This window comes from Limulus polyphemus, unplaced genomic scaffold, assembly GCF_000517525.1.
Source record: "Limulus polyphemus unplaced genomic scaffold, Limulus_polyphemus-2.1.2 Scaffold14190, whole genome shotgun sequence".
Lineage (NCBI taxonomy): Eukaryota > Metazoa > Arthropoda > Merostomata > Xiphosura > Limulidae > Limulus > Limulus polyphemus.
This window is the reverse complement of record NW_013679800.1, coordinates 1-1,266: the sequence shown is the minus strand read 5'-3', so window position 1 is coordinate 1,266 and position 1,266 is coordinate 1. Positions and strand designations below refer to the sequence as shown.

At 38.3% G+C, this 1,266-nt stretch overlaps 1 protein-coding gene across 1 annotated transcript in view; it reads right to left on the bottom strand.

Moving 5' to 3' along the window:
• Window positions 1–528, bottom strand: part of LOC106477321 (receptor-type tyrosine-protein phosphatase N2-like) — a gene marked incomplete at both ends in the record, with an annotated part of 5,952 nt that extends 5,424 nt beyond the window's left edge. Inside the window, one exon of the mRNA XM_013937905.1 lies at window positions 451–528. Within this exon, the coding sequence (XP_013793359.1) occupies window positions 451–528 (78 nt within the window). The remainder of the gene's footprint in view (window positions 1–450) is intronic.
• Window positions 529–1,266: the final 738 nt, after the last annotated feature.

Genomic DNA, 1,266 nt, shown 5'->3' with positions numbered 1-1,266 from the left:
TGTAACCAGCGAGTGGGATACATTTCTTCCCTCATCACAACTTTTCTGCTAACTTTTCTCCGAAATCTAGAAGACCAGCGTTAGTTTAACCTATATTATACATAATTTAAACCGAAAATAAGAAGAACGAATTTGAAATTGTTTGGAGTAATGACAGGTTAGCAGATTTATCTAATACAGGCTGATAAGTTACCGAATAATTCTTTATTTTCAACCGTTTCCTATAGGTGTTTTTAACCCTTTGACTGCGGCTGCCTTAAACGCGCGCGGAATTATTTTGCGAGCCATACACCCTATACGGCGAATCAGCAGTCAATGGGTTAATAAAAATAAAGACAAACAAATTTCACATGGAAAACTCTATCAAAACGTCATAAAACAACATAAATATAGACACGATCTGTTTCAGTATCGTTGAATGTTTAGTAAGAATATCAAGGTATCACAAACCTGCCAAAAATCAGCTGCCGTGTGAGGAAGAGGTCCTTGGGTCGCTATGTAAGCCGGATTTCGTGGATCATGGTCAGTCTGTTGGAGAGAATAGAAAAACGTGGTTTCAGATGAGAACAAACACGGAAGATAACGTGCGTATGAACGGTTGGAGGGGGGTGGGGGTGGAAACACCTCTTCAGCACAGATGAAGAATGGTTAGCTTTATCGTGTGCTTATAAAGATCGTCTGTTCATTTTCAGTAACTGACAAAAATCGTTGAAATTAAGTTATTTTATTCTAAAGAGAACACAAAATTCTATTGTTTACACACTCAACTCACACTTTTCGCTTACAACAAACGTTATTACGATTCTCGAACACACGAGAAACTGGATGCTATTCAGTGGCAGTAAACAGGCTAAGATTTACAACTGTTCTTGAAATCCAAGCCTGTATTTACGTTTTATAATGCGCACTTAGCCATTTCTTTCCATCAGTGGCGTAGTGAGGGTGTATGGCGCCCTCCACCCCCAAAACTCCACTCGCCCTTTACACACTTACTTAATTCCTAGCCTTACGTAGGACAACCCTACTACCACGATACTGTATCTCACCATACTGTCGTGGCTGCCATACGTACTGAAGTTATGGTTTTGAATCATACCTAATTAAGATCCCTGGCTTGTATAACAATATGTTACATATTAATATAACAATGCACCACAACTCCTCTGATTGGTATTATTATACCTAATTAAGATCCCTGGCTTGTATAACAATATGTTACATATTAATATAACAATGCACCACAACTCCTCTGATTGGTATTATTAT